This window comes from Pollicipes pollicipes, unplaced genomic scaffold, assembly GCF_011947565.3.
Source record: "Pollicipes pollicipes isolate AB1234 unplaced genomic scaffold, Ppol_2.1 Scaffold_4881;HRSCAF=5763_pilon_pilon_pilon, whole genome shotgun sequence".
In the NCBI taxonomy this organism is placed as follows: domain Eukaryota; kingdom Metazoa; phylum Arthropoda; class Thecostraca; order Pollicipedomorpha; family Pollicipedidae; genus Pollicipes; species Pollicipes pollicipes.
The window spans coordinates 59,507,990-59,532,569 of NW_023596576.1; the positions used below are offsets into that span (position 1 = coordinate 59,507,990).

At 55.9% G+C, this 24,580-nt stretch overlaps 2 protein-coding genes across 3 annotated transcripts in view; one reads left to right on the forward strand and one right to left on the reverse strand.

Moving 5' to 3' along the window:
• The window catches only part of LOC119100686 (ras GTPase-activating-like protein IQGAP2), a 51,241-nt gene extending 28,381 nt beyond the window's left edge, over positions 1-22,860 (reverse strand). Inside the window, exons 1-8 of the mRNA XM_037223763.1 lie at positions 22,590-22,860; positions 21,183-21,238; positions 2,635-2,725; positions 2,143-2,371; positions 1,678-1,822; positions 1,216-1,373; positions 507-641; positions 18-197 (exon numbers count right to left, since the gene is read on the reverse strand). Coding sequence (XP_037079658.1) covers positions 18-197; positions 507-641; positions 1,216-1,373; positions 1,678-1,822; positions 2,143-2,371; positions 2,635-2,725; positions 21,183-21,219 — 975 coding nt within the window. The 5' untranslated portion in view covers positions 21,220-21,238; positions 22,590-22,860. The remainder of the gene's footprint in view (positions 1-17; positions 198-506; positions 642-1,215; positions 1,374-1,677; positions 1,823-2,142; positions 2,372-2,634; positions 2,726-21,182; positions 21,239-22,589) is intronic.
• On the forward strand, positions 9,624-18,108 carry LOC119100912 (uncharacterized). 2 transcript variants are annotated; one of them, XM_037224110.1, is made up of 9 exons: positions 9,624-9,796; positions 13,462-13,593; positions 14,082-14,201; positions 14,413-14,558; positions 14,934-15,092; positions 15,423-15,610; positions 15,912-16,056; positions 16,380-16,507; positions 17,089-18,108. In XM_037224110.1, the coding sequence occupies exons 2-9, from the start codon at positions 13,473-13,475 to the stop codon at positions 17,450-17,452; spliced, it is 1,371 nt and encodes a 456-aa protein (XP_037080005.1). In that variant the 5' UTR covers positions 9,624-9,796; positions 13,462-13,472; the 3' UTR covers positions 17,453-18,108. The 2 variants fall into 2 exon arrangements, with proteins under 2 accessions (XP_037080005.1, XP_037080004.1); XM_037224109.1 differs by having other exon boundaries at positions 9,624-9,789.
• Positions 22,861-24,580: the final 1,720 nt, after the last annotated feature.

Genomic DNA, 24,580 nt, shown 5'->3' on the forward strand with positions numbered 1-24,580 from the left:
GGGCACACGCCACTGACCTGCAGTCGGAGGCAAGGAGCGGCCAGGGCGGCCCACAGGCCGGCCGGGTCGCCGCCAGCCAGCGCCTCGTGCAGACGGGCCAGCGCGGCCGCCCGGTTGGCGGCGCCAATGTGGCCCTGGATCTCGGCCTGGGTCAGCAGCTCGTCGTACACGTCTGCCTCGAACGTCTCCGACAGCGACTGCAGAGAGCGACAGCCTCAGTGTCACGCACCGTGTCGGGCACAACGATCGGAACTGAGACACTCAAAGAAACGTTATAGTCTGAAGCTCCCGTACAGTCAGGCACCTGAACACAGCGGAACAAGTGCTGTGTTTGATGTCACAAAAGAGCTGACAATGACCACGTGTCCTTTCAACCTGCAACCAGAGCAAGACAATGACCGTAGGTCTATATGCCCAGCATCAGCGTTGTAGGACTTTAACTTCATGTCCACATCGCGACCGCAATCGTCCGCTCCTGACCCAGAGCGCCGGCGGCCGAGACGTACCCGGTTCTGGGCAGCCTCCACCTTGCTGTGTTTGGCCGCCGCCAGCCGGCTCTGGTAGAGGTCAGCGTTCTCGGCCGTCACCTCCCGCAGGTGAGCGTTCGGGTTCTGCAGGCCGGCCAGCGTCTCGGCGGGTACCTGCCGCCACGGCAGAGGTCAGGGCACCGGAGGGCAGGGCAGGGCAGGGCTGGACGGGGTTTGGTGGGGCAGGACACGGCAGGGCAAAGCGGGGTAGCACGGGGCAGCTCCAGGCAGGGTAGGGGAGCGGTAAGAGGAATTTCGAATTTCGAATATCATCGAACACAGTGGAGTGGGTCATCTGGTCTCCACCTTAGTTCAAATTATGCACCTTACGCGCGAATGTCGTCGAGACGGCGTGCAACGCGTGGCTCGAACACACACCTTCCTCATGCATCATTGACAGCCAGGTGCGAGACCTCAGCGCACCTTCAGCGGACAGTTGATCCGCACATGAAAAACTCGTGCGGGCCCTGGGCATGCATCCTCCTCGGCCGGACAGTTGCCCCACGACCACTCCTCGGCGCAGTTAATCTCGCCCTCTAGTCCCAAACATCACAAATCGAGCCAAGCATGTCGGCGACATTCAGTGTTTCGCTGATAATCACACACAATTCCCTAGTCCGAGGAGCGCGCGAGACGAGCCGCGGTCTGACTACACGCCGCCGGCGCCCCGCCTCCTCCCTCTGCGCACCTGTCGGTCGATGGCCTCGTTAATGACGATGACGGCCGCGTGAAGGGCCGCCTTGTCGACGGGCATCTCGCGCGCCAGGATGCCGCCGATCTTGCTGAACGTCGGCAGGCTGAGGCCGTACTTGCGCAGCTCGGCCGACACGGCGTCAATCTCGGCATCTGCCAGCAGCGCCGGACGCGTCAGGACGCTCCGGCCGGCGGCCGAGCGTCGCCGCACGCGCGGAGAGGAGACGGCGATCCACGGATTCATTACACTGCGAGGGCGGGGGACGGAGCAAGCGCCCGCGGCGTGGGTCGAGACACGGCCTGGCCACTGACGCTCCGGGTATCCGCCGGTGTGGTCGGAGCGACGAGCCACGGCAATGGGAGCGGTGGAAGAGGCGCCGAACGGCGGCGGACAGCAGCGCCCGGCATGGTCGGGTTGTTGTGCGGTGCCGCCGCGTCGCATCCCGCTCCATCTCACCCGTGAAGACGGCTTTGCCAAGCAGGTCGGGCATCTGTGGGCCCCGGCCCAGCTTGAAGGCGAATAGGCTGAGCGCGTGGATGCAGTACACCGTCTTCGGCATGTTCTTCTTCTCGTACACGTCAGTAGTCGTCGGGATGAAGATCTGACGGGGCGGATTACATTTAGGTCGCATGGCTGCGGAAACGCTCGTGAGATTAGTGATTATTTGCGCTCCTGGTGAGCTTTGCAAAACGCTTTAATAGAGTTCATAAAGATTGTAAGCCTCACCGCAGCAGTCATACGGCACGCACAAGCAATATGTAAAAAGTGCTTCATGCGACGGCAACTCGCTCGTCCAAGACACTGCAACTGAAACAAAAACGGCGACTAGCCAACTGAACACGATGATCAATACACGTAATTGCGTAAAAGGACAAATCCAAAATCACACCAAAACAATAGGATGCAAGGCGGTTGCCTCACCTGTGGTAGCCCCATCTCCCGCATGGTTTGCGTCCAGATGTTGATGTTATCCGTGTGCCGGAACTGCAGGCCCCTGGCGGCGTAGCGCGTAAGCTGCAGGTCGTAGACGCGCCGCGAGGTGTCGGGGCGCAGCAGCAGCGCCAGGCGCGCCAGGTGCACGCCGTGCCGCAGCGACTCCTCCAGCTCAGTGGTCGGCGGCAGGACGTCGTCCAGCATGGCCTCGACCCAGCTGCGGCGCGGCGGCGGCGGGCGGGGGTTAGGGCGCGGGCCGTACACTGGTGGAGACTGACAGGGCGCCGCGGTCGGGCGGGGTCAGAGTCACGGGCGACGTTGCACCGGCCGCAGAGATAGAACAGCACCTGAGTGACACACGGAGTTCAACTGGCACCTCATTACAATGCTGGTCACGCACAACGATCAGTACATGCAGATGAGCCGGATAAGAGCGTACAAGGAATACCACGCGTCGGAGTGCTCTCTTGTCCACCGTACCGTTTGGCCTCCTCCAGTCGGCAGAGATACTCGTAAGCCACGCTCTGCTGCCGCTGGCTGTCCATTTCGTCCGCCGTCAGACGGTGGTCTCCTGCAGCACAAGCCACGCATGTTAGAAAGGCCGGGCGCATGGGGCTGCAGCAGGGCGTGAGGAGGAGCAGTGGGGCGGCGGTTCCCTGACATCGGGTGTTACGACACGGACACGATGCTACATTCGCCTAAAACACGTTGACATGACGGGCCATAAGGCACCTTTTCCTTCAGGATGCGTCACCTGGACGATAACGGCGTGTTATTGCACAGGATACACAGGATATACACGGGATACGTCACCTGGCGTGTTATTCGCTCAGGACAAGAAAATGAGGCGGGAGGGCGGCGCTTAAAAATTTGGCCCCCTTTAACGCAAGATGAGCGTTCTACACCATCGAATAACAGGCCACGTTGCGGCATGTTTAAATGCTTATTCGAGAAAACATCTACCGAACGCAAACAAAATTATCCTTAGTATATAGACCTGTTCCAAACAACGAACGCCACTCAATCCTCGCCATTGCTGTCGGGGCATAGCCGCAACAACTCGCAACAGCCGCCTACAGCAATCAATACCGTCATGCTGTATATGACGATTGGTTACGACTCTTGCCAATATTTCGTACTGGAATGTTTGATGTCCAACGACATATTGCTTTGTGTTTAACACAGCAGCTTTGAACTTCCACGAAGGGGAAGTGGATCTGGAGCACTGGGGGGACAGCTGTCTCCTCTCCCCAACTTCGTAAATGTAATGACACCCCCCTGGTGGTGCATGGAAAGAGGGGAGCCCAAGATCAAGTTTTCCTCCACGTCTTCATCTTCGCTGAGGTTCCGCTGCTATTACTTTGTCACACACCAGTTCCCCCAGCGTAAAATTACCATTGATTGTATGTTTCTTTGGATGTGCAGTGTATACAGTGTATGTTTGATTCCCGCCTTGATTTTCAACAATATTTGCTAAATAATTCAATGTGTGATTACATTCCTCTACATCTCGCCTTCTCTTTTTCATCATTTGGCATACTTAATCCTTCATTCATTCGCCATACATAAGTCATTTATGTAAATCGGTCCCGTTCGTGCAAAAAGTGCATTTCTTTTTACCTTGGATTCCGTGGAATAAGAAAACAATAGACTGCGCGCTCATGCTGGCTACCTCGGCACTTAAAACTTCCCTCACGTTGCATTATCGTCACCATGGCTTCGGCCCAAGACCGAATGACCGTGGATGCCTTCCCCAACAGTACGCTTGTCGGCCGACGGCATCCATTTTATCTGGCTGGCCCCCTGGCGGCGCGTCGCTCAATGCTGCCGGGTCGACCGCAGCAGTTACGGCGGCCGAACGAAAGTACCTGATGATGATGATGATGATTTGGGCTTTGGGGCGCACTGACTACGTTGGTCATATGGCGCCCATAACCTACTTTTTATCTAACAGTTGCCTGAAAAAGCGGGGAGATAAAGTTTCGTTCGATATATGACATGAAATTGTACGTCTTCAAGATAACTAAAAATGTGGCCGTCATGTACTGAGCTGGAATCGTCTCCCAACATACCACAGAGCGTTGGACGCAAGGACCCTGATCCAAAATGGGGCATACGTTCCAAGGCGAGGTGGGCACAATCTATCAAGACATGTCGTACGGTGTAACGATCCCCGCAGCGAGGACACCGCGGTTGGTCTTCCCCGCATAACAGGTATCGGTGAGTTGCGTATGTGTGGCCTATTCTCAGGCGGCATAGCGTCACTTCCTCCCGCCTCACCCTACGACAGCTGGACGCCCATGGTCCCAACCGGGGCTCTATCTCTCAGTTTATTGGCAGCATGCACATCCCAATTCGCTTGCAAAACGGAAGTACCTATTGCAGCGCGCTGCGGGTTCGACCGCGTGCATATGACAGCACTGTGGATGCACTATCGGACGGCTACATCAGTAACTGTCTACCGACAATACCTATTTTGTTCATATGAGCCCCTGGCTGTCCGGTAACGCGTTGGCTAACATCCGGCAGCCCGCAAATATTTATAATCGTACACGGAAGTGTTACCGTGTCGATTTGGTAGCGCTGCCAGCTTGCACTGGAAAGCGTTTGTCGGCCAAGGGCACCCATTGCATTCGGTTGAGCATCTGGCAGCACATCACTCAATGCTGCTAGGCCAGCCACAGTGGCAATTTGCAAGGTTACGGGGGTCAATCAAAAAGCCTTATCGTCGCGCGCGGCGGCTGCGACCGTAGCGACAAAATAACACTATGGGATCACCGGCGAGCGGCACCGTAAACCATTCGTAAGCCAAACACCACCTAGCATGCTCATTTGATCCCCTGACAGCGCATTGTTGAATACGGCCGGCCGGCTGGGAGCGCGATGGTCAAGATACAGCAGTCCGGGAAACATACTCATAACCGCGCGTGGAGAGTGCGACCGTATGCACTTGGTGGCGGTCCTGTCAGACTGTCAGCTGACTGGAACATGCTTGTTAACAGATGGCATTCATTTTCTTGCAACAGTCCAGTGAAACAGTTGAGCGGGGAAGTAACAACACAGAATATGGAAGGATTTACGGAGCCTAGCTTCCTTACATGTGGCGGCCGTTGAGACGCAAAGCAGAACGACTTCTTCGCAACCTCAACGCAACGCATTCCACTTCTCAGTTTAAAGTCGTCTAACTACATCACCTGCATGCTGCGACGCTGACGCTTATTGTATTACAGGCGGCAGCAGAACAGCGTCAGATAAACGCCATGCAATATTTAAATAAAAATATGCGCGATTTAGCAATGAGTTTTCACCACCGCTGCAGCTACCGACCAACACCCACAAACGGCCAAACAGCCCCCGTGCTTGGCATATGGCTCAGCAAGAATAACAGAATGAACCCTCGCGCAGAGTTTGCGTGAGCTGCCTACAAACACTCGCCACTCCCCTAATAATGCTCAGTACGTTAGTCGGTTTAAACTTCCACTGATCCGTTTCACCCATGCAAAATTCTTCGTTGGCTCGTTTCATGGAGGGATAAAGCTCTCTGGAGTGTCTGAGTTCGTTTTTCGGGGGGGGGGGGGGGAGGATAAACGCTGGTGTTCACATGTCCGATGTGCAGCGTGCACCAAAGCGGCTGATAGCGACAGCCGCTTCACATCACGCTCCATATCCATGCTTGGCCATGACATTCTGCATACACGCAACACCGCGATGCCTCGGACGGACGGGCCCGCTCTAAGATCGGAGTCCGGTACCAGCACCCAGAAAGCTCGCGCGCGCGTGGCACAAACGCACACTTGTAACGGTCAAAGAAGTGGTGGTGGATAGCTCCGCTGTGTCCTGGTGGCGCTAGCCCGTTTTCAGCCTTGGACAGATTGTGGTTCTCGGTTTCCTTCGTCCTTAGTGTCCGTGCAACTTAAACGTCCGAACATCAACTAACGCCAAGCACGGTAATCTATCAATAACTTTGTCTCAGTCAACAAAATTCTTATTTTTCAAATTTCAAAAAAACAAAATTAAAATTCCGTTTAATTTGAGTCAGACCTAATTGGACGAATATATTGAATCGAATGGGTGGCTTTTTATCCAATTCTGTTTGCATGTTTTAACCTGAGACGTTTATATGCTTGGAGGTGCTCCTGAGCTAAACCATGTACACCCATTCAGATTGTTGGTATACCTTAACTTCTGCCTACCTTCCCAGGTCATAGTTTTACCGCCGACATACTCCCTCCAGGATCGCGACTTTATTTCATGCTGTCTTTGTTCGCGGTTTCCGCCAGCAATCAGATGCAACAAAATGTTCAACGCCACTTTCGTCACCGCAGCATAACAGCGAGCGTTCTGCGAAAAAGGCCTGACAGTAAACACTTCTTACACATTTCCAGCTGTCCTGACTGTCCAGTAATGCGGCGACACAACCCTGGGAAGCCACAGCCAGGGGATATTTTTTGTTTATAGACTGGATTTTTCGTCTCGTTCAGCCTGCGCCGTCGCAGTGCCAAACACGGTGGCGGCTGGCCTGTTTGGTACGGACCGCACCGGAGAGCACGGTGCGGCAGTTTGTTTATGGCGGCGTCTGGCGCGTGTCAGCGTTTCAGGACGCCGGCGGTGACACGGCCAGGCACGGCGCGAAGATGTCAGCTGACACCGGGGGACGGGCCAGCCCGGACCCCGGCCGGCCGGGCCCACGGCAGGGCTGTGACGAGTCGCTGAGACAGCACGGTGCCGGGCCACTGACGAATCAATGAGACGGTGCGGTGCCGATGCACAGCCGCACCTCATCGGGATGAGACTGCTCAGAGCAGCGAAGTTGAAATCAGTGAACAGTCGAAGCGGTGTTGGGATCATGCGGAACACACCGAGGGTTTGTCGGCACTGTGGGGTTGACCCACATGAACGCCCGCTTCCTGAGGCGGGTGGCGGTCAACTGGTGCCGCGCGCCGAAGGCGGGATCACTGGGTCTGCTGGCACTCCCGGCAAACATGCCAAGCCTGGCTCGTCTTGTCACCCGGAGATCCCGTCCAAATTTGTCAATTCATGTCGTCCGCTGTCAAACGGACAAACACGGCCAGACATCAACACAAACATGCCTCTATGTCTGGGAACTACTCGCACAGGAGAGATGCTGCAGTTTGCTCCAAGCGGCTACACACACTGCTTTGGTGCGACGTCCGATGTCTGCCGCGTCCATCATAGACTGATCAATGCCCATTCCTAGCCAACACGGTAAGCCTTGTTACAACGTGTCAGCCATGCCATGTGTGAGGAGTCAATACCAGGTGGCCCCACGGGGCCATTTGGCTGTTGTCATAGCATTGCAAACATGTCAGTCATGCACCGGAAACTGTCCGAGCCACACTGATAAGTACTGCTCACACTGAAATCACCATCGATGAAAATTTACAATATCAATTAAAATCTATTGTGATGATTTAATTCACCTCCATAAGTGGCTTCAACTCCACAGATTTCGTCACGTTGAATCATCGTGCACCACCGTAGACCCAGACCCAGATTACTCCCGTTGCATCATCTGTACATGGGTCGTGGGCGACACCGATAGGCCGCTTGGGCGTGCCTCAAAACGACTGCTTAACTGTTACAAATGTCGAGAAAACTCCGGTTCAGAGACAGAAAGCCCGTACAAGCCCTTTCGTACACAATGCGTCTTTACGAGCTGAATACAACAGCAAGCTGCAATCCTCTGGGATGAGGTGATTCTTGAGTTTAAAGAACGATTTATAATGTGAAACTACATGTGTGCACCAACAGATACATACCATGTGTGTAGAGCTATCGTTACTGTGCGCTGAGAGCAGACATATGTCGAGTATCATCACGTAACGAGTTCAGGACATTTCTGAAGGAGTCGCTAACAATCGCTGACCGTGGCAGGCGGGAGCGGGTCCGACCCGGGCGGCCGCAACCGTCCCTAACCCTGACCGCCGGCAGGGCGGGAGAGCCACGAAAGCGTCCACAGCCGTCGGGCCTGACTGGTGCGACCTGACTGTGACCTGCGGCACTGGCGACAGCGTCGGCAGACCGAGCGCATCTCCAGGCTGCGGAGTGACAATGTGAGCAGGCCGTACTATGGTCCCGTCACCGTTACACGTCAGACGAGCTGCGGCCCATCGGCACGAGGTGCGACCGTCCCGTGTGAGCGCCCCGACCAGGGGCAGAGCGCGGCACCCCGCCCGCAGCGTCGGACGCAGGGACCTCGCCCGCGCCTGCAGCCTGCGCCCTGCGAATGAGCGCGACCCGCCGCCGCCGACAATGAGGATGTGGGCCGTGTCCGTCCGGCGGACAGGCCCCGCCGTACCAGACGGACCCGGCGCGCCGGCGCTGCAGGGGGAGATCTATGTCTGTCCGGCGGACAGGACTCGCCGAACCAGACAGACCCGACGCGCCAGCACTACGGGACGGGGTCTGTGTCCAGCTGGCGGACAGGACCCCCTTCCCCCCGAACCCAACAGACCCGACGTGCCAGCACCGCAGGGCGAGGTCTGTGTCGTCGCGTCACCGCCTGGTGACACATGGCGGGTCTGGTGCCGAGACAACACTGGTCTGGCGGGGCACCGGACGCCTCCCGTGCGTTATCGCCTTGTTTTATTGCGTTCGATTCCCTTGAAGACTGTACGTGGTAGCCGCAATTCAAATATTCAAAAAGAATGGCAGCAGTCCCGTGCTGCCGAATCGCTCGGCTCAGCACGAGCGTGGACTCTCGGCGGTCTCGAGTTGCCCGCTATTCAGCGACACATGGCCTCAAGTCTCGAGAGCGGCGCGAAGAGAGGAGCGGGTCCGACCCGGGCGGCCGCGGCCGTCCTGCGCGCTCCAGGGTCGGCGCGATGCCGGTCCAGCCGGCGCCGTCCTCCGCGGACAGGGGCAGCGCAAGCCGGGGCAGGAGTAGAAGGAAGCGGCGCTCCCCTTCTTCAGAAAAATAAACACTACACAAGTGCGGCGTTGCGTAGAAAGAAACCAGGCCGCAATCGCCCCTTCCCCGTCCCCCCTTCAATCTCCTGGATCCACCGTCACTGCCACGAAGCAGAGTGCAGTGCACCAGGGAGACAAGCCCTGTGAGCTGACGTGTACTGTTGGCCAGAGAGCGTACAACAGCCGGCGGACTGTGGACTCGGGGCGAAACAACGGCCCAACCGTCAGACGAACAGCGCACGGTAATCGGCCGCGGTGTCCGCGATATCATATCGGAGATCAGGCCGGCGTTCCTACCGACTCCACCCGACAACCCACCCGAATCGGGATCCCCAAGGCTTCTTCTCCAGCCCGCCTGATCTTGCGGCGGAGCGGCTGCCACGGACGCTCGTGCTCAGCCCCGCTGGAGGGGCGCAGGGGGTGGGTGCGGGGGGGGGGCGTCACCCCGGCCGCGGACCTCGGCCGCGTCACCGCCGGTCGGCGGACCTTTGGCCGGCGGCCGGCGGCCGACGTCATCAGATAGTGCGCCGGCACGGCGGGGCACGGAGGCCGGCCGACGGAGAGCGAGGGCGAGCGGACATCGGCTGTGCACGCGGCCGTGACTGCCTGTCGAGGCGGCGCCGAGCGAGCGGAGCGCGCGCGCAGCGAGTGACCGGCGCCAGCCGACCGAGCAGCCCGCCGACTGGGTGTCCGACGGCACAGCGCGTGAGTGGTGAGCGGGCGACGGGGCAGGCCGGTCCAGGTCACGGCCCCGTCGCAGCTTTGTCAGGTACCTGAGGTGGCGGGTGGGGAATTCGGAAAAAACAGAGCTTAAGACATGGTTCCGGACAAAATCTTAAAATTCAAGACCTCGGACACATATAATTGAAAAAGACAGCAGTCGGAACGTCACAAAGATGGCTCAGTCAGAAATGTTTTATGTACCCTGCTCAGCATACATTTCATCACTAAAACAGCCTTCCAAACGAGACATCTGTGGCCAACAAAAGCATCAACTCATCTAATGAGGCACGTCGGTGGCGCTGTGGTTGGGCACTTGGGACAGCGCCCGACCTTAGCATGAGGCTGAAAAAGGTCTAAGTTTCAATACTTTTGGCTATGGATTTCATTAAACGATGCGGGTTTTCTTCTGGCAGTGCCAGTGAAGTGGGATACATGGCATGCCTTCAAACGCAGAGGAAAGAACCGGTTAAGACCAGTTGGAGCCCCTCATAAACACTGCGCTGGAACATAAATAATCAGCGAGTTCCATTCCGCTCGTTAATGTTTAGAACATCTGAGATCTGCTCCCGCCGCGCGTGATCTAATACATACGCAACTATGTAGGTAATCTAACCAGGAAGGAAGAGCGTCAGGAGCCTTCCAATAGGCAGCTACAGTTTACCAAGTGGAAGGTCGCTCGCTTGAACAAGGAAGCGAGACATAACTGCACTTACGAAGGAACAAAGATAACGCCCACTGGTAGGACACTAGTATCGGAAACAACATGATTCAACACGAACGCTGCTGTTCTAAGGAGACCGATTTACCGTTGCCGTGGTCATGGCTACCGATGAAGCTCTCTCTATACCCCCAAGACATGCTCGGATGGCTACAGAGATGTAGCGTATCGCGGTTGTTGTCTTGTGTTTATACCAAAACTTGGGTCAGATGGGTCAGACTCAGCCAAACCAGGTCATGCGAGGAAGTCCCACGCCGGAGTCATACGAAGTCCGTGTCCTTAGTTTGCACTGCATTCAGGGCCGAACTTAGTCCAACGAATGGAATAACACCGCATACCAATGTTTATCCATCAAGGTCGTGACAACTCCGGCAGAACGAAGGCGCGATCCCAAATAGATCACTTTGGGTGCGACAGAGTCGACATTCGCATGCAGCTCAGATCGCTGAGCTAGTTCGGACCTCAGCCTATGCACGACCCCGGTGACACGTACCAACCGTCGGACCAGGCGACCCCGGAAGGCGCGGAGTACGCCCGCCCCAGCGGCGGCCAGAGCCGCGTAGGTGTCGCTGGCCGCCTCAACGACCGCCGTCAAGCGTGGTAGGCATCGCCCCCAGCCGCAGTGTACGCAGCACCTCACGGACGCCCCGAGATGAGTTCCAGGCCTCAGCGTGTCTTTGTGCGTACGGTGTTTTGATGGCGCATCCCTCCACTACCCGCAGAGGTCACCACCCTGCCTGTCTGCGCCAGCCTCTCCAGACCAGAAGCGCCCCCTCCCTCCCCACAGTGAGGCCCGTAAGACGTCCCTCGTAGGGTAACAGAGGGCACGCTGCGAGCGCACGGCTGAGGTCACCACCCTGCCTGTCTGCACCAGCCTCTCCGGACCAAAGCCCTCCCCACAGTGAGGCCCGTAGGACGTCCCTCGTAGGGTAACAGAGCACACTGCGAGTGCACGGCTGAGGTCACCACCCTGCCTGTCTGCACCAGCCTCTCCGGACCAAAGCCCTCCCCACAGTGAGGCCCGTAGGACGTCCCTCGTAGGGTAACAGAGGGCACACTGCGAGCGCACGGCTGAGGTCACTACCCTGCCTGTCTGCACCAGCCTCTCCAGACCAGAGCCGCCCCACCCTTCCCACAGTGAGGCCCGTAAGACGTCCCTCGTGGGGTAACAGAGGGCACACTGCGAGCGCACGGCTGAGGTCACCACCCTGCCTGTCTGCACCAGCCTCTCCGGACCAAAGCCGCCCCACCCTTCCCACAGTGAGGCCCGTAGGACGTCCCTCGTAGGGCAACAGAGGGCACACTGCGAGCGCACGGCTGAGGTCACCACCCTGCCTAGATGCGGCAGCGGTGATCCCAGGCGGCGCCCGCAGCCACCACGCAGAAGGCCTCTCGACGGAGGGGAGGGGGGAGGGGAGGGGTACCATTGGACGTGCGCCGACCAGGGGCGAGGACAGACGACTCCGTCGGTCGGGGAGCGGACCCGGGTCGGTGTTCTGGGGACAGCAGCCGCCGCGCCGACGGACTGGCTGACCCTGGCTCAGAGGGGATAGCGGGCGGCAGCTAACTAGGACGCAGCACTGCGCAGATGGCCCAACGCAGGTCAGGTGGTACGCCGCAGCGTCACCCTGGCATGCTGTCGGCCGCGGCGTGCTTATAGCTGGGCAGTTTCGCCGTGCTCGCCTTCGCCTGTGACGGATATCAACGGATGGTGGAGATATTCGAGCTTACTGATGGCTAGAAAAATGTCGGATGTGCATTATTTCTCATGCGGATATCGAAAGTCTTTCGTGGGCATTTCCAGGCACGGCTAACTGGTACACTGTTAAGCATACTTTCCATTATGTCTTGTATTAGCTGCTCACCCCGAGGTACTAAAGTAGCTGCACTGGTTTGACCGCAGTTATGGTGCACACCGTTGGCTATATGTAAAACTGCAAAAAATTCTGACAACGGCACATGATTAACAAAAGGATATGGAAACACCAGTAACAAACATGAATATGCGCACATGTCCCAAAAGCAATTTTGCACTGTCTTTACATTTCCGGAGGCACCTGTGCGAAGGACACTCAGCATGCACGTAGGTATATAAGAGCGTGTGGCACGTAAAGGCAATTGTCGCTACGTTGCTTGTTAAACACACCGAGTATCAGCGTATAACCAAAATAACACATATCTTCCTTGAGACTTAAAATACACCATAACAGGCTGACGCCCGAGGGCGCGAGGATCGCTCCAAACCACGTGACAAAGAGGGTGTCTGGGGGCGGGGCACCAGGACTGGCACCGCTTTCCACCGTTGTCAGGCGAACAAAACAAAACAAAGCAAAACAAACGATGGGCACCACATAAGAAAAGACAATTTCCAGTCGCCAGCCACATGCCCCGCCGTCTGCGGACCTCTGGCGCCCCAGGATCGTACTGCATAGCGCGGTCGAGCCGCGTCGGGTCCGTGCCCTCGCTGCCAGTGCGCCAGCCCCAGCGCCGTCGCCTGAGACAGGCGCGACGGCTGGCGCGGCGCGGCTCGGTCCGGCGCGACGGCTGGCGCGGCACGGCTCGGTCCCGTGTTTAGACGGCACGGAGGCCGCCTGCTCAGCATGACGCCACGTGTTCGCCGGCCGTCCGGCTCACGCAGGCGGTCCGGCGCAGTGAGCCACGGTCTGCCCCACGACCCCGAGTCACGGAGGTGGCACGACATAGGCAGGGGCCCGGACCACCACCTCGACCCATGATGGCTCTCATCCGGTTACCGATAACGCACTAACTGCTGCAGCGTGCTGGGCGCAGACGTGCAGCGCGGACGTCAGTGCCATCCCCCATCGCTGCGCGAGAGTCGCGCCCGGCACTCTGGCGGCGGAGCTCGCCACCGCTGGTCCCCCATCCGCCAGCCCCGCCAGCCCCGCCCGCGACCGAGCGTGTGTGTGTGCTGACAGCGGTGGTCGCGATGGCTCGCTCCCTGGCTCTGGGACTCGCCTGCTGCTGGCTGCTGGGCGTCGGCAGCGGCATGCCGTTCCTGCCCGAGTGGGTCACAGAACTGGCCGAACTCAACAGCTTCGAGCTGTCATGTGAGTACTGTCCAGGCAGATCGATTGCAGTTCTGATGCCGAAAATCAACGATCATCAAATTTGCCGATGTAAAGAAGATATCGAGCAATAATGCTTCAAATATCTTGTAGGCATATTCCACGTCTAACTATTTTTAGTTTTAATGATTGCTTGATGCCTTCTCTTATCCAATATCTATCGGTACATTAAAGATGGGTTATTTTTCGCCCAAAAAACAGAAGCTTCGGGCCCGTCTTAGTTGCAACGGCCAACTTAAAAGCATTAACAAAGATCAAGGCGTCTATGTCACATCAAATGTCCAGCGTTCGGTAGCTCATAGGAACGAAAGAAACGTTAGGTTCGTGAAGAAAGCACGAACGGCGATGCTTTACAGCGTGCCAAGCTTTAGGCCTTGACTTTCGATCAGGCTTCCCATCTTTACGTCGGGAGGAAGGAACAACACCGGCGTCCATGAGCGCAGCCCCCACACCCGCCGTCTGCATTTCAGTCACGCCGGCTAAGGAAGAGGACGCGTCCCGGATACGGCGCGAGGCGGAGGCCACGCTGGAGGACACAATCCGCGAGGTGATCCTCCACTTCAAGCAGGACGACGCCAGAGGCCTGCCCGGTGAGCACCAGCTCGGCGCGTGCCCGTACACGGAGCGTCAATCGCGCGTGCACGGCATGTGAAACGCCGTGGAGTGCAGAACATTGTCTTCACAGCAGAGGCTCATCGGCAGCTACCGATCGGTTGCTGACACTGCAGCTTCTTTCGTGAGTCTCCGCCGGTGTTAATCGCGTCGCGCATCGCGGTCCGGCTGACAGAGGCGCTTTCGCAGGATCGCTGGTGCCGGACCCTATGCCGGTGCCGGCCAAGATCGACCAGGAGGTGGCCGGAGCCGATGTCAAGCTGGAGGACATGATCCTCACCGGGCTGAAAAACTTCGAGCTGCGAGACGTCAAGGTCGACCTCTCGGCTCAGGAGGTGAGCGGGGGCGGGGTCGCTCAGCCCGGGCCGGCAGCGCCGGTGCCGCGGGACGCTGGCACTTGAACAGACCGATGCAGCAGAACCCAGCAGGCGTCCGTGCACGGCCACAGGCCTGCCTACTGGTGTCTTCTATCAGGGGATATCAGGGCCACAGGGCTGTCTACTGGTGTCTACCATCAGGGACTATTAGGGGCATAGTGCTGTCTACTGGTGCCTACTATCAGGGGCTATCGGGGGCACAGGGCTGTCTACTGGTGTCTACTATCAGAGGCTACTGGTGTCTACTATCAGGGGCTATCAGGGGCACAGGGCTGTCTACTATCGGCCGCCCGCCACAGGGCTGCGCCCTCACCGCACCTCGTCACCTTCCAGTTCCGGTACGAGATCTATTTCAAATCGCTGACGGCGCTGGGCAAGTACCAGCTCTACTACTTCTGGAGCAACTATGCGGGCGACTTCAACATCACGCTGGAGGACGTGCGAGCCGAGGGCAAGGGTATCCTGGAAGTCGGCGCCAACGGCACCGTCCAGGTCAGTCGCCGGCGTCACCGGCCGCGTCCGACGCCACTGACACACGGACACCGCCGGCGGGCAGAGCGCACTGCTCTGCGCGCAGATCAGTGCGCGCAGTCCAACCACCAGCGACAGGCGTTCGGTGAATCATCAACCGCGCTCGCCCAACTAGATCGGTTGTAGCGCTTGCATCATTGTCGCGCTCACTGAGGATTACGGCTGTCGACAGCCTCCTCTGTAGTCCGCTCCATATCGCGCGACACGCTCGCCGCCGGCGTTTGGGCCAGGGCGGCCGCGTGCCCACCTCCGGTGCCGTACCCCGGCTCAGCGCCGCTCCTCCGCCCGCAGCTCAACGATGTGCAGACCGACGTGGGCTTCGGCGATATCGGCGTGGTCTTCCACAACCTGGGCGGCCTCGGCTGGATCATCCAGGGCGCCGTCAACCTCATGGGCTCCTTCCTGTTCGACGCCGTCAAGCCGTTGACGCTGGACCGGGCGAACCAGAAGCTGGCCCTCACCGTGAACGAGAGGCTCAGGTAACCCGCAACTTCTCGGCATGGAGTGCACTGATGACGGCACTTCTCCTTACCAAGGGCTTTCTTCAGCCCTAGTCTCAGGCGGCGAAACTCAGGCACCCACCAGGGCCTTTGCGAGGCGCGATGCGTTCACCTCCCCACGAGGACGTGCCGCCAGCACGACCTTCTCCGCCAGTACTCAATGGGTGACAGGCGTAACATCCCCGCACCCGCGCCACCCGTCAGTCCCCCTGACGTGCGGTGCCAGCGTCAGCAGGCCAGCCTCGCCGCCGCTGATCGCGCCGCCGCCGTCGCTCGGCAGGGAGCTGAACGAGAAGGTGCTCTTCTCCGACTCGATCCCGGTGCTGGACGTGGCCGTGCTGGAGGTGCGCAAGATGGTGCGCGACGGCGGCTACGACCCGCTCGTGCTGCCCACCGTGGAGCGCACCAACGCCATGGGCGTCCAGGTGAGTCGGGGTGCGCGCGCCGGCGCCCGGGCGGGGCGGGCAGAGCGGCAGCGGGCTCGCCGTAGCCGCTCTGCCCGCAACATGGCCAACTGGTGCCTTCATCTCGCGCCAGGGACAGTGCGATTCCGCACAACGTCGTGGGTAGAATCCTTGGCCTCGTCAAAACGAAGCAAACTCTCCCAAAAGAGTCGCCGATGGCAATACCTCGACTGAGCTTCTCACCGCGGATCACGTCACTCGGAGAGCCCGCGCGTGCCGCATCGTGTCCGCGGCCACCTCGTGTGTGGCGACAGCCCGCGTGTGACGTCACCGCCGCCCGTCAGATCACACTGTCCGAGGGCATGCTGACCGGACTGGGCACGGTACACCGCACCGGAGAGATCTCGGTCGGCATGCAGGACTACACCGCGCGGGTCACGGTGGCGCTGGGCACGCAGCGCATCACCGGCAGGTCAGTGATGGTAGGGTCGGGTCGGGTCGGGTCGGGTCGGGTAGGACCGGATCGGGTCGGCCGAGGTCGCGTCATCACGCCGCGCGGCCGTGAGCGTCAGGCGGCTCGCCAGGTCGGTTAAGGTCACGCTGGTGGTCATTGCATGTTAACTCGATTCACGTGGTGTCTTTCGTTTTTAGAAGACTTCTGCCTTCCCTGAAATCAATCTGCTGAGTCTTGGCCTTGATGCCAGCCTAGCGGGAGGCGAGGGCCACCTGACGGCATTTCATCACAGAAAGAGTTCTGGCCCATGGCGTTGTGATCGAAGACGAGGCGAAAAGCGACAGCATTGTAAATGCTCAGGATGTTTTCGGGTCAAAAACCGCTTTCTCAATCAGAACTTACAGTAAGCATTAATGTTCAGTCTATTCGCTCGTTTAGGGAAAGCATAGAAAACGACATTTTTGGTAGACCCAACCTCTTTGAGCGTTTTCGGCCGCCCGTCGTTGCCTTCACAAGTGGGCATACCTCGCTCCATCTGAGCCCGTGTTCCGTGCCAGCCACCACGTCCGCACCAACTGAGACGCGGTCTGCGGCTGCAGGTACCACTGGAAGGTGAGCGCGTTCGGCTTCCTCGAACGCAACGGCTTTATCCGGTTCAGCGTGGACAGCCTGAAGCTGCGCGCCCGGCTGGCGCAGCCGCTCAACCTGTCGCAGAAGCCGCGCATCGAGGACCTGGACATCCACCTGGGCACGCTGACACTGCGCTCCGAGGGCGCCGGCAGCCTCGACTACGCCTTCGAGCTGGGCGTCAACGGCTTCCCCAACCTCTTCAAGAACATCGTCATGGACGCCATCGAGCGACCGCTCATGTGGGCCATCGGCAGTCAGCTGCAGGAGCTCGACATGGAGCAGATCGTGCTGGACAACATCCCCGGTGGCAGTGTTGTCCGGGCCGCCCGCTAGGTGGCAGTGTTGTCAGGGCCGTCCGTCAGGCGGCGGCCGAGCTGGCGCTGGCGGCGCCGCTGGACCAGGGAAGCGGCACGCCAAGCGCCGCGCTCGGAGGCACGCCGTTCGGCGCGTGGTGGCTGTCGCGTAAGACGTCTGGGTGTAGCTGTCCGCGAGCCTCGAACTGACAGGACGTGAGAGACTGGCAGCTGGTCTGCCGTTCTTCATGACTCCGCTCGTAATGAGATGCGTTGTACCATGGTAGGCCCGAGACACGTCACGTCGACCACGCGTTTACATGTTGTGGAGACATCAGGAGCAATCGTTCCACCGGTGAATGCCTTCTAGGTTTTCATGCACCCTTTCTCCAGCGCTGAATCCAGTGAATGTCAACAAAGTACATGCCATAGCGTTCGTAGCCAAACCAGCTCCAAACTGGATGTGTTTGTTTATTACGATAAGGGAGGATCAGTCGCGTTCTGCTTATTCAGGGCCTTGTTAAGAATAGGAAGAGCGTAGTGTGAAAAGCGCCTGTCCTTGACTCATGAGTCACAGCTGGCTCTGGGACCAGCACTTTTCTGCTGTACATCCAGAGTCTCCCATGACCAGAATGCCGAAGTGCCGACCATGAATCATTCACACAGGTCACATATGAATATAGCGCATTCATCACAGCCGTTTCCTCGCTCACTGTTGCATCGTTAATGAGACCATGCCAAAATAAAAGTAGGAACACAACTCGTATGATCAAATGGCATATGCTATTTCGAGCATAGGAAACACGCCAATGTTCAAATAATATCACTTGTATCATTATGATGCGATGATCGTGTTATGCCCAAAAGGTAGTAGCAAATTGCAATAAGAATCGGGGTAAAATAATTATTATGCAAAATAATGCAAAATAACGCGTCAGACGTTTTCTTCATGACGTACACGCAGAAATCGCAGTGTCACAAAATGAGCCGATATTCGTGGTCAAAGGAAATCAAACCTGGAACCGATCGAGTTCACTGTCAGGCTAAAATTAATGACGTCTGCATCTGTATTGAATGGCGCATGGTGGCTTGGCATTGCCGTGGCTGGAATTCCAAACAGAACTGGCGCCTAGTGTCATAGTAGCGTCTAGTGGCCCAGAAGCGCCTAGCAACCTACAAGCGCCTCGTGCCACAGTAGCTCCTAGTGTCACAGAGGCGCGTAGTGGCACAGTATCACCAAATGACCAGTCGCACCAAGTAGTCTGATGTGCAGCGGAGATAAATGTGTCCATCTGCTCGGTGTGTCCAAAGGGAGGAAAATCGCATTTGCTCGAGCAAGTCAGTATGACAAGGACAAGTCTGCCACAACCGGTTCAGTGGGTAGAATGTTGTTTTTCATCCCGAACTATCGTAGCAAAGGGTACGCAAGTGCACCGTTCGAGCCCAGCTTGTGGGAATGAGATGTAAATCACCGCTCGAGGCTCTTTAACAGCTGGACCATGCCACACAACAGAAGACAGGAACAGTAATAATATCGGGAGGACGGGAACACAAACTCAATGTACATAACACTCGAATATATCAGTTACGTGGAAATATGGATATATCATCATGATACAAGCTGACGACAGGCATGATCGCAAACAACAGTTTTCAAGCATATTTCCGTCCCCCACAGAAGTTTATCTCATTGCACAAAGCTGCTAATCCGCACCGCATAAATATCCGGTATGCATGCGTTATGTAGGTCTACCGTCCGTTAGGTACGCGTAGTACAGGTTTTTGCCGGCCGGCCTTTGACACCCGCTCGCCGTCAGGACATCGGCCGACAAAGGTATGCAGCGGGTCAGCCTACCCCGATTTTTCCAGCCTGGCGAACGGAGGAATGTTCCGGTGACTCAGAGCGAGGACGTGTCCTGGGCCGGGACACCCAGCCAATGGGTCCTCCATGAGGTAGGCCGTGCCATCAGCCTACTCCTGAGCATCGGATGGCACGTAATCCAGTGACATTATGATCGCTTCCCACCTGCTGCCATCTCCTGGGCTGCAGCTCGCCAGCAATAAGTCTACCTGTGGCAGACTTGACTCTGTTGAATTGGGAACGTGCAGGGCTCCAATCTAATGAACACGCGCATCAGGCAGCGTCCGACTGTACCTCCGTGGTAGTCAGTCTGGTTTTCGCCCACACTATTCACGCACGCCACACACGTCACCTGAAGAGGGGGACGGCGCGTCCGGCAGGCGCGTCCCGCCGGCGCGCAGCATCGCCCTCCCCGACGCCCCGGCTGACCTGGGCCCCGATCGGTCAGGCATGTCACGCCGGGTGGGGGGTGGCCGGGCGGCGCATCCCGTGGCCGGCGGACCGCGCCAGCCTGCCAGGACCGCACCGTTGACGGTGCACGCCGGGTCAGGACCCCATGATAGCAAACCAGACACCAGGCCAATGGCGCACGCTGAACATGGTCGACTGGACGATATACAATTCCGCCGGGAGTGTAGCGCAAGGGTTCCTTATCATGGACCTGTCAATGACAATGACATCGTGGTGTAAACATCGATCCTTCTGCACGCTGGTTCAGAGCCTTGCTGTTTCCAGTCTCCAGCGAATGCGACACTTCTCGACGAAATTGCATCGGTATAAGAAAAAAATCCCAGGTTCAAGAGGGCGTTCCACGTAATATGAGAAAATATCCCAGGTTCGTGGACGGGGACGGGGGGAAGGGGGGGGGGGGGGGCGCTATGCGCTCACACCAACAATATGGATCCAAAGCGAAGCAATCTCCGCGTGCGGCGCGTCCGTCCACGACGCGAGCGCACTGGGCGCTGGTGATTGAGTGCTGCGATAGCTAACACAATTCTGATAAAGACATCAGCATTGTGTTATGAAACAATGCTGATCCATGTTTCGCCCTCGAAATGGCTTCAGCTATATTTCCTCGCACCTACAGAGCGTTTGGAAGAGAAAGGGTTCGATACCCAGAAGCAGCGCTTACTGCACAAGCCTGGTACCGTGGACACCGGCACCAGTCAGGACGCAGTGGGCATCAGCCTCGAGTTGGCGAAGTCTGGCTGATATCGACACTGGTATCCAGTAGCCGATCGTCTCGGCTGTTAGCAGGGGACGGTACGGTAACCTCGCTTCTTGGCAATCGGCTGCCCATGTTGGCACCAGTGGCCCATGCACCCAGCGCAGGCAGAGGAAAAGGCTTCATCACAATGTAACAGTTGGAGCAGGCCATCAAGGTTTCCTTTCTAGATGATGTAATAAGTAGTAGATCCAAAATAAATTTCTCAGATATTCCAGCTGTGTTTCCTCCATCACCTACACAATGTGACAGAATACATGACAAGGCCAAAATATTATTGTTGTGATACTGGAAAATCACTGTTGCTTTCAGCTCAGGCCACCGCCTAGCACAATATTACTGAACAGCATTGGTTATAGGTGTTTGTCAGTGTAAAAATGTATTCATCTCCACCACCTCCAACTCCTTTAAATGTGCATCAATGCATGGTTTAATCGCCCAGCAAGTTAGACCTAACTTCTGGATTGCATACCTCGCCTGCAGAAGAACTTCTTAAGAGTAAGCAAATACCTCCACCCCAATTTCGTAACACACACAAGCCAAAACTTGCTGGGAACTTTAAGGATGGGAACCACACTTAAGCACAAGCTGTACCATGGGACATAACACAGCATACAACCCAAGTAAGTTTGACATGACCTACATGCTTGTGTGCCACACTGTGTTCATCCTGATAGGACTTACCGCATGTTGAATGGCCTGTGGAATTTTCTTCCTTCATTTTCACACCAAACTGATGTCTGGGAAAAGATGGACATTGTGAGATACCTAAGAAACAAAGAGAAGTTCAACCCAACTTAACAATGATTAAGCATCAAAGGTAGCATCACGTCATAGATTTGCAACAGTTCAGCATGGAAGTGGCTCAATGTAAGTACAGATGAAGCTGTATGATATCCAACTGTAATAGCCAGCAGGACCCACAATAAAATCCCAGTGCAGCTGCTAGAGGTATTTATAAATGAAAATGATAATGGAAATACTGTATGTATTGAGCAGCAAACTTACCCAATTTTCAAAACAGTGCAGAATGCTTACAAGGCCAATTCTAAACCTTCTGCCTTAAAATTTCCACATAATAAAACTTCCTAACATAAAAGTTTCATCAGTCATATTGTACTGGCTTAACCAATCTGATAGCTTCTAGTTTCATAAGTAATCACAATGCGCAACATGCATATACATAATAAAAGGGCATATCCAGAATACTGCCTTAGTGGAGGCCAACCCTGCATGGGGCTTAAATCTAAGATGATGTTCATTCAATTATTTGCACCATTTTGCACTGGCATACATTCAGCACCAGTACAGTCTTCATTCAACAATGTTTGGTGGAAGGGAGGTTTTCAGAAAGGTATGCCAGCTGGGATGCATATAAATATTGCTGGTTTCCTATTCCTAGTCCACACCCAATCTGACTGCAAAACAAATGATACTGCACTGGGTTAAATATGGTTAACATGAACATGATAACATATGAAAATCAATGAGAACATGAGGATGAATGATAAACAGAAAAACTTGATGGTAAGTTGTAAATAAGCCTGGGAATTTGGGCAGACAGCTTATGAACAACTGATGACTGAGAAGCATTTGTCCATCTTAATAGCTCAATAGCTGAGACCCACCCCATATGTCACATGACCCTACAAGTTGGTACTCCTCAAAACCTCAATTATCATATCACAGCCATCCCAACAGCTCAGGTAGCTAGAATGCCTGCATTTGGATCCACCCAACCATGTTGGAGTGGGTCTTAGTTTTTGGCACTTGCCATTTAACATTGATGGGTATGGCTTGTGGCTGGAGGCAGCAGTCCGACAAAGATCAAGACAAAGGCAGGATGGATCATGCTGTGCAAGCTTACCCCAACAAATTCTGCTGTTGACCCAGAATTGCATGGTCTGGTGGTAGTGGCCAGCGCTTACACAACAAACACTGCTTAGCATAAGCTCTGATCCCAGAAATTCATGCACACAAAAAGGTTCACATTAAGTATTTCAAACTTTTAATTGAATTTTGCTTGGAAGCTTGGGAACATCAACATTATGATTCAGGTGAAAACGTCTCAAATTGTTCCAAACTACCTACCTGTTGGCATTTAACTGTTCAAAAGCCACCACTCGCTTTCCTCCAACACTTCCTGCTCAAAACAGTGGGCAAGCTTGGCTGTGGCCTGTGTTTGACTTCGAAGATCGGAAGAACGGAAGCCAAATCGGCACCGAGATAACACTATTTTACGAGTACGTTATGACAGAAAGAATGACATGAACACAGGAGCTGGAAGTCTAAAGTACATCGAACTCCCAGCAACAACCCACAGTACTGCACAGACGTTATCAACAATGAACCGTTGCGGGCCACCCGACTCTCAACGGGAAGTTATGCGCACTGTTTGTGCCTTGAAATTCAATTTTGCCGCTTTAACCGCGGTCCGGGACGGACGAGACCACTAATTTAAATTTACCCGGGTGACATGAATTTCGTGCAATCTACGTTCTGTTCTCTCGGTGGCGTAGATTTGGCAATCGGATGCGGGCCAAACCAAGTGAAATTGCTCAAGATATATACATCATCACTTGAATTTTGCCTTCCTCACGTATTCAACTCCTAAATTGTCTGTTTCTCCATCCGTCGAGTACGTCCTCATGGCTCAGTTGGTCAGAGCGCCTGCTTTCCGGTTCAACCAGCCGCGGCACGGTGAGTTCAAGTCGATTTAGGCCCTCGCTATTTGCCTTTGATAGATATGACTTGCATTCGGTGGCAGCGGCCGCAATAAAGTTCAAATGACGTCAGAGAGCAGGGCGAACCGTGCTGAGCATTGCGACAGCATTCCGACGCCAAATTCTGCCATTCACATGGAATCGTGCGATCGGATCGCAGGGCTCATACAACAGGCAATGCTCAGCGTGGGCTGTGATCCCAAAAATCCATCCATTCAAAAGGTTCGGTTTAGATCTTGTTTTAAAATTGCTTTTCCGTACCTGACAAAGTTGGTGGCTGACACAAGGCTTGAGGGCGGGGTCGCCCCTCCCCCAATATAATACAAAACAACCATCCAGCGCTTCGAAGAGACGTTTCAAAGGGGAAACGTGCCCGTCATCCATTCACTTATAGCATGCATTAATATCGATATTCGTGTGCAATGGCTTAGCCAAGGGATATTTGGGGGCCATGACCCTGGGGGTGGCGTAGGTCTTCCAGGCACCGAAGACCCCCAGCACTTTTGGTAGCTGAGGACGCCCAAAGGGCTTCTAAAGCACGAAATAGGACCTGAGGCAGGACAGTTGGATTTAGAGCCGAGAACTTGCCCCTTGACAAAACAGGGCCGCTAAGCCACGAAGAGGGGCCCTCTTTGCTAGAAGGGCCCCCTGTGACCCGATCTTTCCCCTCCTGTGCGAGTTCCTTGCTACGCCACTGCACATGTGAAGCATCGTCAACCACAATAAAATTTCAGTGACATGTACAAACAAGTACACTGAAAATCCGCGACGTTGTGTCGTATGTTATAAATGTCGCACGCCAGCGTCGAGCTAAAATGGGTTTTAAGTGGCACTTTTAAGCCGACCGTGGCTAACCGCGCCGACATGCTCCCCTTCTCCGGTCAGCTGATACTGTAAGTTTTTTTGTGCGGTGAACAGTGCCTTTGATTGACCTAAGATCGAGTCTGGGTGTCATACGCTTCTCGGATTCACATTTCCTACGAGCTGAGTGACGATGCATAAACCGCACAGCGATCAACTTCGAACTCCCTGGACTTGTACTGCTTACGTGCGACCTGTCGAATGTATCATTCGCAGCGCGTAACAGGATGCAGCACGGCCAGGAACATCAAATGCGCTGACGCACCACCTATTTAGCAAGACCTTCGAACAGACTTGCCTTTGCCTTTGTCTGTCGACACATCTTATTGGTCCCAAACGTCCGCAGCAAGTCCGCCCCGCTGGCGAGGGCTGCCAGGTGTGGTCCGCGGAGGGCTAACCCATCTACGCGGCGGAGCTTCACCACCCATCTCCCTTCACTTCCCGATGTCAGCCACCTCAGGCATTCACCATCCATTTCCCTCCACTTCCCGACGTCAG